This window comes from Labeo rohita, chromosome 12 (genome assembly GCF_022985175.1).
Source record: "Labeo rohita strain BAU-BD-2019 chromosome 12, IGBB_LRoh.1.0, whole genome shotgun sequence".
Lineage (NCBI taxonomy): Eukaryota > Metazoa > Chordata > Actinopteri > Cypriniformes > Cyprinidae > Labeo > Labeo rohita.
Window position 1 is genome coordinate 16,473,462 of NC_066880.1, and position 13,592 is coordinate 16,487,053.

Sequence of the window (13,592 nt, forward strand, 5' to 3'; positions counted from 1 at the left end):
CTGTGACGGAACCCGCCGATATTTGACACTTTAAAGAAAGGTTGTTCTGTCAACAGTTGAAAAAAGTCATGGCAAGCAAACTTCACACAAAGGATGGTGTTCCCAGTTTTGGGCCCTCCAGCAGCTCTACAAATAACTCCAAATTGCAAAAAATACTTACTGAATTACTGTAAATGGCCTAGTGTTTGCTTAGAAACATTATCATAGTTTGTTTTTTTGTTTTTTTTTCCAAGGGTGTTGTGTGTTGAAGTGTTGGCAGTGAACTGCTGGTTCTGGCCGTGCTTGAGTGTGATATTGTGTTGGTAGACTGTGTGACTATATGACACTGAAGAGCTCACTCGTCACCTCTTAATGACAGTGTTCGGCTATCTCTAACCCCTCACCCTGACTCACGGGAGGCCACGCACACTCATACTGGCCTCCCATCTGTGCTAAATGTTACGGCCTGGCCTCTGACAGCCTCTGAGATGAAGAAGATAACTCTTAATTGTGGACCATTGTCACAGAGTTTATACAGTCACAGTCCATTCACCAACCTGGCATTTAAGCAGGGAGCTCAAGAGAACTATACGCAGAAGTTTTTAAAGGAGAAGTTTACTTCCAGAACAAAAATGTACAGATAATTTACTCACCCCCTTGTCATCCAAGATGTTCATGTCTTTCTTTCTTTAGTCGTAAAAAAATTGTGTTTTTTGAGGAAAACGTTTCAGGATTTTTCTCCACATAATGGACTTCTATGGTGCCCCCGAGTTTGAACTCAAGTTTGAACTATATATATATATACAATTTATATACTTTTTAACCCCAAATGCTTATCTTGTCTAGCTCTGCGTGAACTGTGATATTCTGATATTCCGGTTCATGACAGTTAGGGTAGTTCGAAAAACTACCATCTCATTTTCTCCTCCAACTTCAAAATCATCCTGCATCACTGTTTTACCTTTTTTTGTAAAGGGTGTTTGATCTTCTTTGCATGTTCACTTTGTAAACACTGGGTTGGTACTTCTGCAGTGATGTAGGACAATTTTGTAGTTGAGATGGGAGTTTTTCGACATACCCTGTCACTCAGAGCTAGACAAGATGAGCATTTAAGGTTAAAAAGTATATAAATTGTCATTTTTTTAGAAAATAACTGATCGTTTTGCTCGGCTGGGATCGTTTAGAGCCCTTTGAAGCTGCATTTAAACTGCATTTTGGAAGTGCAAACTCGGGGGCACCATAGAAGTCGAAATTATGGAGAAAACCCCTGAAATGTTTTTCTCAAAAAACATAATTTCTTTACGACTGAAGAAAGAAAGACATCTTGGATGACAAGGGGGTGAGTAAATTATCTGTAAATTTTTGTTCTGAAAGTGAACTTATCCTTTAAGACACATTTAAACAAACTTAGAGTCCTAAAACTATTAAAAATAGATTTCATTCATTTAAATAAAGCTGGAATTAAAATATTTGATGCAAAACTTAACACTTACATGAAAATAAAATGCAGAAAGTTTTGGTAACTAACTAAAATAACTACGATTGTAAAGTGTTGGTTACTTTTCTTTTAATTTGTCATTTTAAAGTCACAAAAACCTTTAACATTATTATTATTATTATTATTATTATATTAATATTAGTAGTGAACCTTTATATGACACTTTTGAAATTATGGATCACCTGATGTTAGGGGTTATGTTTGGTAAATTTTTACCAAAATTTAATATCATAATATGAGTGAATTTTATTTTACTCAACTATATATATCACAATATAGTTATTTTTTCTTTAAATAAGGTCTTTATGACATCAAACATTTTGATATCATACAAATTTCATAATTCTTGTCACCAGTGTCAATATCACAAAAAACTAAAACTAGCCTGAATTAAAGAAAAAAAAACTCACTGACAGCCCCTAAAAAAAGTAATTACAAGTAATTGGACTGTAGTAGAAAAACTACTAATACTACTACACTAATACTAATACATTGTATAAAGTAATCAAATGTATAAAAACACTGCACTGTGTACATTAAATATATATTTCTTCTTACTAAAGTTACAAATGTGATTTAGTCTCTTTTGTTGTTTGATTAACGTGAATGACAGCAGGAATATTAGACTGCTGTCACTTTAAGAGCTACCCCAGCCCAATATACTGTTCTCTTAAGACCTAGATTACTGAGGACACTTGCAACATTTTGATACATAAAAGTGTGTGTATTTATCGTTCAATGCCTATATAGGGGCAAAAATAAATAAGTTCAGTGCTCTCGCACTCTGTCTCTCTGACAGTGCTCAGAAACAGTCTCTCAGACAGTGCCCACATATAGCGAAATGAGATCTCTTTCACGGCTGATTGCATTTCAACAGTTTAAAATCACTTGTTTTAAACCGCAATGCTTGAAAACGCATGCAAACGATACGTTTTCGTGACCATCTGTCACAGCAACGTCAAGTGAGCGTGAAACCGCGATAGAGACCATAGTCCAAAATCTCTACCATTTGACAAATTTCTACTAGTTAATCGTGTCTACTGGTGTATCGCCCACCCCTACCTGTTATAATCTTTTCTGTGTCTTTTTTTGGCTTATGAAGTTGGGAGCCAACAGTGGACTGCACATCATCATATTTGATGAAATTGATGCCATCTGTAAACAACGTGGCAGCATGGCAGGCAGCACTGGAGTCCATGACACTGTAGTCAACCAGCTGCTCTCTAAAATCGATGGTGTAGAGCAGCTCAACAACATCCTGGTCATTGGTGAGAACTTCCTGTGAGATCAATCTGCATATAAATGATCATGCTTTATCTTTTGTTACATCTTTTATTCATTGATTTGGCTTTGTTTTCATTATTAAATCCTACTTTATTTAAGGAATGACCAACAGGCCTGATCTGATCGATGAAGCCCTCCTGAGGCCAGGTAGACTGGAGGTCAAAATGGAGATTGGTGAGAACTACAGTAGCCATCATGACAATTTCAATAGGTCGCATATTCTACGTAGCCAACTAGATGTTTAATCGTCTTTCCCTAGGCTTGCCTGACGAGACAGGCCGTCTTCAAATCCTGAATATCCACACGGCAAAAATGAGGCAGTCAAACATGCTGGCCAAAGATGTTGACATAAAGGAGCTGGCTGTTGATACCAAGAACTTCAGTGGAGCAGAGCTGGAAGGGCTTGTTCGGGCTGCACAGTCGACTGCCATGAACCGTCACATCAAGGTCTGATCTCATCGTCTCATCCGCAATGCAATACCACAATCATAACTATGGTTGATTTAAACAAATCAGTTCTGAACTCTGGTCGGAACTTATCTCAAGTTACAAAATTGGCTTATTATACAAATAAAATGCAGTTTACATCAGATTACAGCAATGTTGTGTTACGCATTTAAATACTGTCTAAATGCTGTGGCTTTTATGTGGGTACTAGAAAAGATTGTTTCCATGCTTGAGGTAGAGAATTGCAAACAAATTAAATCTTTCTTTATATGAAAACATGTTTTTAGAAGCAGTTTAGATGCCTATGGATATCTTAGACAAAATGTGTGACGTGGGGGTGTGTGTGTTAGTGGCTCACACATGACCATATTTGATGGTGTTGACACATAATGCTCCCATATTTGATGGAGCTTACGCAGGTGTAATAGGTCTCTCTGTCTCTCACCTCTTGACCTTTCATTTTGATTAAGTGGATGAGTTTGAGGGTCAATCTGTGTGTTTTTCCTCCTGTAGGCCAGTACTCAGGTAGAGGTGGACACAGAAAAGGCTCAGATGCTGCAAGTCAGCAGGACTGACTTCTTGGCCTCTCTGAATAATGACATCAAGCCTGTAAGTCCACTCTCCATTACTGTGTATTCAGTTTGCATAATATGGTGAATCCAAATCGCCTGATTAGATCTCATGCAGACAGACTTCACTATCAGCATTAAGTCTGGCCCATATTGTAGCTTTATAATGGCAGTAAATGGGTGTTGAAATTTTGAAATCCAATAAAGTATACTCCACATGGCTGTGGGGGGTTAATAAATGCCTTCTGAAGTGAATCATTGTGTTTGTGTAAGAAAAATATCCATATTTAAAACTTTAGAGAACAAAACAAAACAAAATATAGCTGCAAGCAGCGATTACTGGGGTTCAAACACTTTAGGTATTTAAGCACAAATGGAAAAAGACATTACATATTATTTAGCAAGCTGTAACCACCAAAATCAATTAATAAAAAAGCATTTTTGTCAAATCCAGGTGAATTACCATATTTTTCTAACATTTATGACTGTTATAGCATGTGCTCATCTCCTTGAAACTTTGGGTTTTCACCGGTGTGCTCAGTTTTGTGAAGTTTTGAGTTTTCGTTTAGGCTTTATAGGCTAGTGGGTATTTTTGAACAGGCCCCTTTTCTAAAAGCACCATGTTATAGTAAATTTCAACATGTTTTTGATAAAATTGCACTGCGGTGGTTTTTTCCAGACTGAGTGAAAAACCTATAACTAGTTCGCCAAAGTGGGTTTTTCACATCTTTAAAAAACGGTTTGATTGACAGCAGTAGTTCTAGAGGCGGAGTTGTTCAGAACGAGGAGGTCTATCATAAGATATGAATAACGCTTGTATGTGCGGAAAACCACGCAATGTAAAGTCGTTTACGCACTCAAAATGCGAACCCTCCCACCAGTGGCCAATTTCTTTCAAATTTTCCACAGATCTTTGTGGCTGTGAGTCAAACAGGCCCACTAAGTTTCGTTCCAATCAGCCTCCATTAACCTTGTCCAATAGGTGCTCAAACTTCATCCACCAATGGCGGCCATGTTTTTTTTGAGATACACAAATATCCCCATAGACACGTGTGCCACTTTGGACTAAGACTGTGCACAGCGATTTTCATGTTGATAAGACAGATGGTTGCCTAATTAATAGCCATTTTTATGGTTTTTTCCCTCTTGTAGCACCACCAAATAGCCAATCTCTTTTTTTTATTCTGTGACCTCAGCTTGAGCTCTTGTGTGTGCCGAGTTTGGCAAAGATATCTCATTCCGTTCAGGAGTTATAGGCATTTTACTAAAAGTGGCCCTGGCCCCTTCAAACGTTTTGGCGTTTCTTTGCTACGGTGAGTTGAAAGTTCAGCTTTGTTCAACTCTCCAGAGAATATTTCTTTACTGGTTTGGTTCCGATCAGGCGAAAAACCTAGGACTAGTTTGCAAAAAATGCAAAATACCCAAAAATTTGCTGGCTCATGATTTTTCTCTGCATTTTGTCTGGCGTGAGCCAAGGGTTCCAACAATATAAGACACTTGAGCCCGTTACTGATGGTTTAAGAGTTATGAGCGATTTCATACTTTCGATCGCTGTAACCGTCAGGCCGATTGGGGTGAGCCTCAGTCACGTTGTAGGCGGTGTGGGTACAACCGTCCCTCCAAGTTTCAAGTCTCTATGACTTACGGTTTGACTGAGCTGACAATTTTACATGGAGACCACTCATCCATGACCGTTCAACAATTACAATAGGGTTTCAGCGCTATGCGCATAAACCCCTAGTTAGAAGCACAAAACAAGAAAAATGTTGGCCGATTTAAATATAAATCAAGAGGAGACTGGTTTTCCTTTGCAGTAAACAAAACTTGGCTCTCGTGAGACTAGCATATTCTCACCGGAGCTTATGCTACACCTACATCCCACGTCATCCACTGGAACACCACTTTCTCGTGAACAACATTTATGCAACATTTAGCGGAAGCTACAGATTATGGTTTATAAAGTTTAAAAATTTTTTTTTTTTTTTTTTTTTTCTTCTTACACAAACGCATCGACTCGCTTCAGGAGGCCTTTATTAACCCCTTGGAGCTGTGTGGAGTACTTTTTATGAAGGATATATGCACTTTATTCCACTTAAAAATCTCAACAGCCATTCATTGCCATTATAAAGCTTGAAAGAGTCAAACATTTTTTATATAACTCTGATTGTATTCGTCTGAAAGAGGAAAGTCATATACACCTAGGATGGCTTGAGGGTGAGTAAATCATGGGGTAATTTTCATTTTTAGGTGAACTGCCCCTTTAAGGATGCTATTATTAAGTAATGTTTTGTGAATTATACTGTGCATTCTACACTGTGTGAGACTAAATTGTAAAGAAAAATGTCAAATTATTCTGCAGTATTATCCATTATTGAATCATTTTAGCATGAAAAAAGTAATTTACTTGCTTTATCATTTAACACAATTCTCTTTTGTTGTTGTTGTAAAGGCTTTTGGCACTAATCAGGAGGATTACTCTAGTTACATCATGAACGGTATTGTGCAATGGAGCAATGCTGTGTCTGACATACTGGGAGATGGAGAACTTTTGGTGCAACAGACCAAGAACAGTGAACGCACACCGCTAGTAACTGTACTTTTAGAAGGCAAGTCTTCCACACAAACTTTACAGACTTAGGCATACACATATACAGTGTGGCAACTAACTTAAAATAGCATCATTAGAGAGACATTCAGTGTTGAATTTCCTTTTTAGTGAAAAAAAAGATTAAGCATGGAAAAGCTTGATGCAATTTCATGAATTGGTTTGGACATCAAACCAGCTCAAAAAATGATTCACTGATCAAGTCATTTTACAAAATAAATGCAGTTAGGACTCAATCGAGGACTCAAATCAAGAATAATATACATTTTTTGTACATTGCGACATTTATTGTGAAGCTGCTCTGAGATACTGAAAACACCAGATCATGAGCTGCTAATGTGTAAATGAACACAGTGCTGCACTTTTCTCTGAAACTGTGCTGCGCATATGTTTATTTAATTATATCACAGCATTTGAGATATGATGATTCCACAAATACATATTGTGATTTTATTGTTTTGGTGAATTGTTCAGCCCTAAGAGAGGTTGTGTGGATGATGGTAGAGCTAACAGCTAACTGTTCAGCAGGGTAGCTGACTAAACTTATGAGTAACTTATAGCTTGACAAGTTACAGTTGCACACACATACACACAAATACTGAGAGAATAGCATTTCTCCCTACTCTTGTTCTCTGCTTCACACAAGCAAACATGCACTATAATGCTGGAATCTGATATGACTGAGAGTGTGAATGCTCTCTGCTCCCTCAGGGCCTCCTCACAGTGGTAAAACTGCACTGGCGGCCAAGATCGCAGAGGACTCCCAGTTCCCCTTCATCAAGATCTGCTCTCCAGACAAAATGATCGGCTTTTCAGAGACCGCCAAATGTCAGGCCATCAAGAAGGTAGCAACCCCGTCTCTGTAGGTTAAGACATTAAGAGATCTGAGCGTGTCGAAAGCAGTTGTCATTGGGTAAGTTATGCATGTGATATTTCAGCTGCTGGCCTTTAATAGTACGTTTATGGTTTTCATCTCTAGATATTTGACGATGCATACAAATCCCAGCTGAGCTGTGTGGTGGTGGATGATATAGAAAGACTTCTGGGTGAGTCAGTCACAATGAGGACGATACATGCTCTTTATGTGTACTCTTTTATTTACGTCCTCTTGTCTGGTTTTTGTTCTTGTTTTATTTGAAGCAACGGCAATGTACAATATAATGGTTGGTCTGCATACCAAACTTACTCTAGTCTTCCACTCCACAGATTTTGTTCCCATCGGGCCACGCTTCTCTAACCTGGTGCTGCAGGCTCTGCTGGTGTTATTGAAGAAACCTCCTCCTCGGGTGAGAAGGTTACGCATTCACACCGGCCTGTAGTACTGCCATTCGTAGACAGAGGGCAGCACCTCCTTTTGACCAGAAAACATAATCAGAAAAGAGTCACTCAAGCTGCTGTGAAGCCACTTGCTACTTTAGTTCTTTGTTCATAGACAGAATTATTTTAGTCTGCTATTATTATTTTTTACTATGTATTATTTTACCCTTAATGTTAGGTTTTTTTAAAACCTCTAACCCCAAGTATAATCATAAACCAGTGGTTCTCAGACTGTGGTTCGTGAAGGATTCCTCATGGTCCTAAATAAATACAATTATTGACAAAAACTACCAATATTGAATTAGTTGATTTGGTAGGCAAATCGTAATCATAACATTAAATTAACTACAGTTCATTACGCTTTTTTTTATTAAATTAAATTAAATTAAATTAAATTATATATATTATAAATATTATTATTATTAGTATTTATCATTTTTATCTATTTCTTTTAGTAAGTTTTTTTCTTTTTTTATCCAGTAAGAAGACATTGAATTGGTCAAGTGACACTGAAGACATGAAAAATCTATTTCAGTTTAGAACTTTTGATTCATCAAAGAATTTGGAAACAAATGTATAATGATTTCCAGAGAAAATATGAAGCAGCACAACTATTTTCAACTGTAATAATAATAAGAAATAACCGTTGAGTGCCAAATTATTATATTATAATGATTTCTGAAGGCTACTGTGACGCTGAAGACTGGAGTAGTGATACTGAAAATTCAGCTTTGACATCACAGGACTAAATTACATTTTAAAATATATATAAAAAAACAGTTATTTTATTTGATTAAATAAATGCAGCCTTGGTGAGCATGTTTCTATCCAGTTTTGAGCCTGTGGTTACCCCACTTTTTATTGTACGAAAAATGTTTGAGAACCCTTGTTTTAACTTTGGTATGAAACTTGTACCACACCATTTGTACTATGGACACAAAAGACATCTAAGATTTTACTGAGAAGAAACATCCTATCACTTTTCTAAGTAGTTACACTTATGATTTTAACTAGTAACCAGGAGTCTAAAAATTTATAATTTGTCTTTATTTGAAAAGTGTTTTTCATAGTGTACAGGTCCCCTGACAAGCTACTGTTATGTCGGCCTGCCTGGTGTCAATGAGTGTGTATGTCAGAAATAGGTGTTGTGCTGTGTTGGTAAGGTGTTTTGAATAGCTGAGGGTCTGTTCCTCCAGATCAGGACTGTATAGAGCAGCACTCAGCAGGGAGTCGGGTCTTGGGTGAGTCGATAGAAAGGGTTTGTGAGAGAGCTGGGACCTGGCAGGCCCGCTGCCTGTGTGGCACCTCATCTGCATGCACTAGCATATACCGGGCGCCACAGGGGGGCGACCCATAATCTCCTCTGCTCGCTGGGGCCTCTGGGAATGGGAATATAGATAGGCACCAAAGCACGGCTATAGTAGCACATCTCGAAAGTTCTCCAATTACAAATTTGGACCTTCAGTGTTTTTGTGAAATTGCAGATCATTTTACACACGTTTGCTTGTGTTTATACTGCAGGGTCGGAAGTTGCTGATTCTTGGAACAACTAGCAGGAAGGATGTTCTGCAGGAGATGGGCATGTTGGACTCTTTCAGCACTACAATCCACATCCCTAACATCTCTGAAGGAGAACATCTCATGGAAGCCCTGGAGGTGAGGCTCTCACAAATGCAGAGTTGAAGAGATGTACAAGTGGCCCCAAATGTTTCTGGACACTTAAAGGGAATGTTCAACCATAAATGAAAATTCTGTTATTAATTGCTCACCTTCATGTTGTTCCAAATCTGTAAGACCCTGCAAAATGGACACGTTTCTGCCTGACTACATTTCTGGGTCTTGAACGTGGTAGTTGCGTTGCTGTCTATGCTGGGTCACAAAGCTCTTGGATTTCATCAAAAATATCTTAATTTGTGTTCCGAAGATGAACGAAGGTCATACAGGTTTGAAACGACATGAGGGTGACTAATTAATTGGGTGAACTGTCCCAAACTCTTACATTCTGACTATAGTTTTAGATTGTTAGGCCACAACTAACTTTTTGTTTTCTTCTGTGTGGTTCAGCTTCTTGGAGGCTTCCAGGAAGAAGAGCGAGCAACTATTGCAAAACAGGTGAAAGGACGAGCCATGTGGCTCGGCATTAAGAAGCTGCAGATGCTCATTGAAATGTCACTGCAGGTGAGATGCAGAAAGACCTTTTCACCCTGCGGGTTGTCTAGACGACTCCCTGAGTCACGGCTTTTCCTGCGAAATCATCTGTGGTTTGAGTCAGTGTCAAATTCAATTACTTTATGGCATCATAATGAAAACAAGTCCCTCCAGATGCACCATCGCTCTCGACACACACAAGTAAACAGAACTCCATATTCCTCATCTGCATTTCATTTGGTGTATATGGCCTGCTTCTGGAGTTGATTGAAGCCTTTCACTTACCCTGCCAACAAAGACTGTTCTCAAAAAATCCTGCAATAATGTTAGCTGCTTAATGTAGTACTGGTATTAGAATGATATATACACTACCAGTCAAAAGTTTTTGAACAGTAAGGTTTTTAATGGTTTTTAAAGAAGTGTCTTTTACTCACCAAGCCTGCATTTATTTGATCCAAAATACAGCGAAAGCAGTAACATTGTGAAATATGTTTACTGTTTAAAAATAACTGCTTTTTATTTGAATATATTTTAAAATGTAATTTATTCCTGTGATCAAAGCTACATTTTTAGCATCATTATTCCAGTCTTCAGTGTCAGATGATCCTTCAGAAATCATTCTAATATGCTGATTTGCTGTTCAAGAAACATTTTTTAAATTATTATTATTATCAATATTTAAAACAGTTGAGTACATTTTTTTAATATAAATTATTATTTATATAAAAAATTATGTAAATTAATGCTTTTATTTAGCAAGGATGCTTTAAATGAATTACAAGTGATGATAAAGATATTTATAATGTTACAAAGGATTTATATTTCAGATAAATGCTGTTTACTTTCTATTCATCAAAGAAACCTGAAAAAATTCTACTCAGCTGTTTTCAACATAATCATAATAATAATAATAATAATAATAATAAATAAATATTTTTAGCAGCAAATCAGAATATTAGAATGATTTCTGAAGGATCATATGACTGGAGTAATGATGCTAAAAATTCAGCTTTGAAATCACAGGAATAAATTACATTTTACAATATATAATAAAATGAATTGTACTGTTTTTGCTGTCCGTTAGATCAAATAAATACAGGCTTGGTGAGCAGAAGAGACTTCTTTAAAAACATTAAAAATCTTACTGTTCAATACATTGTGACTGGTAGTGTAGTGAAATATTGCTTTAATTCAAAAAAGAAAAAAAGATTTCTATTTTAAATAAATACTGTTCTTTGTAACTTCATATTCATCAAAGAATCTTAATATATCAGAACTGTTTTCAACATTGATCATAATAAGAAATGTTTACTGAGCACCAAATCAGCATATTAAAATGATTTCTGAAGGATCAAGTGGCTGCTGAAAATTCGGCTTTGCTGTCACAGGAATATATTACATTTTAAACAGCTTGACAATTTTAATATATATAAAAACCTTTTTTAACTTCAGTGTTTGTGATGATGTGATCCATCTCAGACAAGGCTGGTTAGAATTCCTTATTCGAAGAAATTTTTGAAATCCCTGTGGAGAAAATAATGGGAAAAATACTTCTGGAACCAAGGCCACTGAAAAACTGGCCAGTCACTGTTGTGCCTTTTGATGCCAGTGTTGGGTCTTTTGCAAACCTGTATTTTAGAAACTATTCCGGGTTCTTTTTTTGGGTCCGTTTTAAGCCATTAGTTCTAGATTATTGCTAGTCTTGTTTAATGAGAATTATAGTCATGCTTGTTAGTGTTGTCTTGTTTTTGTGGTGGCGTAATTGGAGTTGCAGTGGTGTTTGTGCTGGATGCTGTGTAATTGGTGTGGTATGCAGTAATGTGGCAGCGCTGAGTGCTTCCCCTCAGAGAGGAATGAGACAGTGTCTGCCGGGACATGCTGCACACAGCCGCACTGCGTTTTCCTCCCGTTCCCTCTATTCTTTCAGTAATTTCCACTTCTCCAGCAGCCCCAGGCAATTGAAAAGCTAAGTTATTGCATACACCTTCATTAATTTTCCTCCTTGGTGCCGTCTCCCTCCTCAGAGCACCTCCTCTGTCCTTAAATCACATTCTAGTCCATAAAGGAAAGTTAACAGCACAATTCGGTTCATGACTAAGACGCAGCTCCTTAATCAATTTTTCCTAAAGCATAAGGAAATGAATGGTATTGGGATTATTTATTTTATTTAATTTTCCAACATGGAAGTTTCCCTCAAAACATCACCGAATATAATTAGTATGCAAGGGGATCAGGACTGGCTTGTCTATCACTCTTCCTGTTCTGGGTGAAACAGGTACGTCAGCCGGCTGGATTTATCACTAGTCTTGTCACTTCCCCTTCCCGACAGCCATTTACCGCCGCCCCTTCGCAGACAAACTCAGGGCCCCTCTGAACCCTCCAGGCTTTACATAGCTGACAAGTTTTTTGTCTTTTCAACATCTCAGAACCTTCCAGAAAAGTGGGATTGTGAGGAATTTATTTTTCTTTTCTGATTTCACTTTTATTCTTTATTTTTCACTTCCCCTGAGGGTATTTCTCTGATTTATTTTTTTCAGATGCCTCCGGAATACAGAGTTAACAAGTTCTTGGCACTACTGAGAGAAGAACAGGCGTAAGTTCATTTTTTGGCTGGCTTCAAATGGATTTTTTTTCTTTCTTTATCATATTGAGTTTTATCATTAAAGGAGAAGTCCACTTCCAAAACAACAATTCACAAATAATTTACTTACTCCCTTGTCATCCAAGATGTTCATGTCTTTCTGTCTTCAGTCGTGAAGAAATTATGTTTTTTGAGGAAAGCATTTTAGGATTTTTCTTCATATAATGGACTTGATTGGTGCCCCGATTTTGACCTTCCAAAATGTAGTTTAAATGCAGCTTCAAAGGTCTCTAAATGATCCCAGCCAAGGAAGAAGGGTCTTATCTAGCAAAACGATTTGTCATTTTTTTTCGGAAAATAAAAATTTGTATACTTTTTAAGCACAAAAGCTTGTGTAGCACAGGCTCTGGGATGCGCGTTCACATACTATTGAATCACATCGAAAGGTCACGCGGAACGTAGGCGGAACTACAGACCCAGTGTTTACAAAGTGATTGTGCAAAGACTAAGAAAGTGCAAGTAAGTCAAACGCTGTTTACAAACAAATGTCGGACGATTCTGAAGTTGTAGGAGAAAATAACTTGGAGTTTTTCTACATAATCTATCTTTTTGAGCCGGAGTACACAGACGAAGAACTTGTAGTGATTTGAAGATGTGATTCGTAGTAGTGATGGGAAGTTCGGATCATTTTACCGTCTCGGATGTTTGAGTCTCCTTCAGCAAAATGAACAAATCTTTTTTCGAGTCATTTCGTTCATTTTAGCAAAATCAGCATCACGTGACTGCCCCATAAGATGAATGAACAACTCTAAAAACCAGAAGACTCGAAACAGGTGAACTAATTCCAGTACAGAACCTAATAGGATGTTGCGCATGCGCGACTGAACGAATCACTCCCCGAGACGACTCGTTCTTCCCGAGTCACGTTAAAGATTCGTTCAAAATGAACGAATCGTTCAAGAACTACCTGTGGACGTGCAATGACCGATCGTTTCACTAGATAAGACCCTTCTTCCTCGGCTGGGATCATTTAGAGCCCTTTGAAGCTGCATTTAAACTACATTTTGAAAGTTCAAATTTGGGGCACCAATGAAGTCCATTATATGCAGAAAAATCCTGAAATGTTTTCCTCAAAAACCACAATTTCTTTACGACTGAAGACAG

At 37.6% G+C, this 13,592-nt stretch overlaps 1 protein-coding gene across 2 annotated transcripts in view; it reads left to right on the forward strand.

Moving 5' to 3' along the window:
• Positions 1 to 13,592, forward strand: part of nsfb (N-ethylmaleimide-sensitive factor b) — a 32,197-nt gene that overhangs the window by 15,416 nt on the left and 3,189 nt on the right. For both annotated transcript variants that reach the window (XM_051124641.1, XM_051124640.1), the window contains exons 10-20: positions 2,580 to 2,745; positions 2,861 to 2,935; positions 3,021 to 3,208; positions 3,722 to 3,817; positions 6,227 to 6,383; positions 7,094 to 7,227; positions 7,362 to 7,428; positions 7,589 to 7,668; positions 9,221 to 9,355; positions 9,764 to 9,877; positions 12,385 to 12,440. In XM_051124641.1, coding sequence (XP_050980598.1) covers positions 2,580 to 2,745; positions 2,861 to 2,935; positions 3,021 to 3,208; positions 3,722 to 3,817; positions 6,227 to 6,383; positions 7,094 to 7,227; positions 7,362 to 7,428; positions 7,589 to 7,668; positions 9,221 to 9,355; positions 9,764 to 9,877; positions 12,385 to 12,440 — 1,268 coding nt within the window. The remainder of the gene's footprint in view (positions 1 to 2,579; positions 2,746 to 2,860; positions 2,936 to 3,020; positions 3,209 to 3,721; positions 3,818 to 6,226; positions 6,384 to 7,093; positions 7,228 to 7,361; positions 7,429 to 7,588; positions 7,669 to 9,220; positions 9,356 to 9,763; positions 9,878 to 12,384; positions 12,441 to 13,592) is intronic.